This window comes from Camelina sativa, unplaced genomic scaffold, assembly GCF_000633955.1.
Source record: "Camelina sativa cultivar DH55 unplaced genomic scaffold, Cs unpScaffold00474, whole genome shotgun sequence".
In the NCBI taxonomy this organism is placed as follows: domain Eukaryota; kingdom Viridiplantae; phylum Streptophyta; class Magnoliopsida; order Brassicales; family Brassicaceae; genus Camelina; species Camelina sativa.
The window spans coordinates 33,294-35,083 of NW_010921705.1; the positions used below are offsets into that span (position 1 = coordinate 33,294).

Genomic DNA, 1,790 nt, shown 5'->3' on the forward strand with positions numbered 1-1,790 from the left:
AAAAAAAAAAATCACCAAGTTAAGTGCTTGCTGGGAGTTTTAATCAAATATTAATCTCTAGACATTTGCTGATGCATATAACTAGACGACTTAGGACTTACGAAATCCAATAAATGCAAGGAAAAGCATCACGGCAGCGATGATGACGAGCGCAAGTCTCCTGCAATAAATAGAGACACAAATTATATAAAAGCAAAAAGGTGAAAACAGATGAAAAAATAACAATATGGTACTGGATTTGTTACATGTTGTCTAAGACATTTTGAATCTTGTCTTGGTTCTCCATTGTTTTGACAGAAAGAGTTGTGGCGGAGGAGTTAATCTTTCCCTGTATGTTATCAATGCTCGCCAGAACATCCTTTGGCAGAATGGTGGATTGCACATCCACCTTCTTAGCAGCGTTGAGATAATCTGACACATTCCTGAGGTTTTCTGACGTGAGGTTTGCCTGACTCACCACATAGTCCAAAGTATCGGTTGTGCTAGCATGAAATTTCCCTTGACCCGTGTAAAGGAAAACACATCCTATTCTGGAATATCAAACACAAGATACCGCAGTCAACTCCAGAAATTAACCGCTAGAAACAAGGGTGAGCAAAGTAAAAGAGACTAGTAATGAGAATTACATTGCTGCAATTGTGAACAATATGAGGAGGATAAGGGACAGAGCATAAGCAATCCGAGAATAGCCGTAAGGTTGACGGGCACAGCAGCAATAACAAAGGCAAATCAGAGACAACGATAGCCCGAAGAAGACAAACCAGACTAATGCAATTATAATGAAAGGCGCTGCCGTATAACCAACAGACTGCATCACAACCAAACAATGAGAGAGTTTGTTTTGGTCAAAATTTTATAGCAGTATATGAAAACTCTAGCCATTGGTTTCAAACATCTTTCATTCATATAAGCACAAAACTGATTCAGACAAGAAGAGGCTAGTTATGAATGCTAATCCAGTTTCATAAAGATGAAAAATTTATCCATTGTTTTCAAAAATCTTTCATCCATATTAGCACGACACTGTACCAATCAAGAAGGCTAGCTAAGTATCCTAATTTTTTCATTGAGCATAAAAAATAAATACACCTCAAAACAATCAAACTTCACTTACCCAGAGTTTTGATAGTAAAGATCATAACTTTAAATCAAAATACAGGAATCTAAGAAGAACCCAAACCAAACCCAAATAGTCTGGGACCTAATCCATTGATTAATTCATAGTGAAGCATAATAATTACACCTCCCTAGCCAATCTTTACTAAAGATCGAAACTTAAGCCAAAATTCAGGAATCTAAGAAGAACCCAAGGCAACATGAAGCATACCCAACAAGGAACGAGAGAGATTACATACACCCAACAAAAGAAAAGTTTTGGACCACAGAAAAAAAGACTCACAGTCCAATAATGAGAATTGCTTATATTCCATCCACCAGTGTAAAGCTTGAAATCATCTTGAGGATCTTTTCTTTTGGTTCTCTTTGCAGCCAAAATCAAAGATGAGTTTCCTCCAGTTTCCTCTGCAATAACTCTTTCTATTACACTTGTTGTTGTCCTGGTCCATTCTTCTACACCTCCTTCTTCTTCCTTCTTACCAAACCCTTAAAAACAATCCAAACCCCTTAAGAACTTGAATCGATACGTTTAATAAATGAAGTACATTTAAAAAATATATCTGTGACAGTAGTATTTTTTACCAGTAAACGATGTTGCAGTGGCGACAAGAAGAAGCGAAGAAAGAATACACAACACTAATTTAGATCTGGAACACAACATTATGTTTGGTTTT

At 36.7% G+C, this 1,790-nt stretch overlaps 1 protein-coding gene across 3 annotated transcripts in view; it reads right to left on the reverse strand.

Moving 5' to 3' along the window:
- LOC104773153 overlaps positions 1-1,784 on the reverse strand; it is a 3,810-nt gene extending 2,026 nt beyond the window's left edge. The window contains exons 1-5 of one of the 3 annotated variants that reach the window (XM_010497729.2): positions 1,699-1,784; positions 1,400-1,602; positions 627-808; positions 246-530; positions 102-160 (exon numbers count right to left, since the gene is read on the reverse strand). In XM_010497729.2, the coding sequence (XP_010496031.1) occupies positions 102-160; positions 246-530; positions 627-808; positions 1,400-1,602; positions 1,699-1,777 (808 nt within the window). In that variant the 5' untranslated portion in view covers positions 1,778-1,784. The remainder of the gene's footprint in view (positions 1-101; positions 161-245; positions 531-626; positions 809-1,399; positions 1,603-1,698) is intronic. The other 2 variants (XM_010497728.2, XM_010497727.2) reach the window with 2 other exon arrangements.
- Between the last annotated feature and the right edge of the window lie 6 nt (positions 1,785-1,790).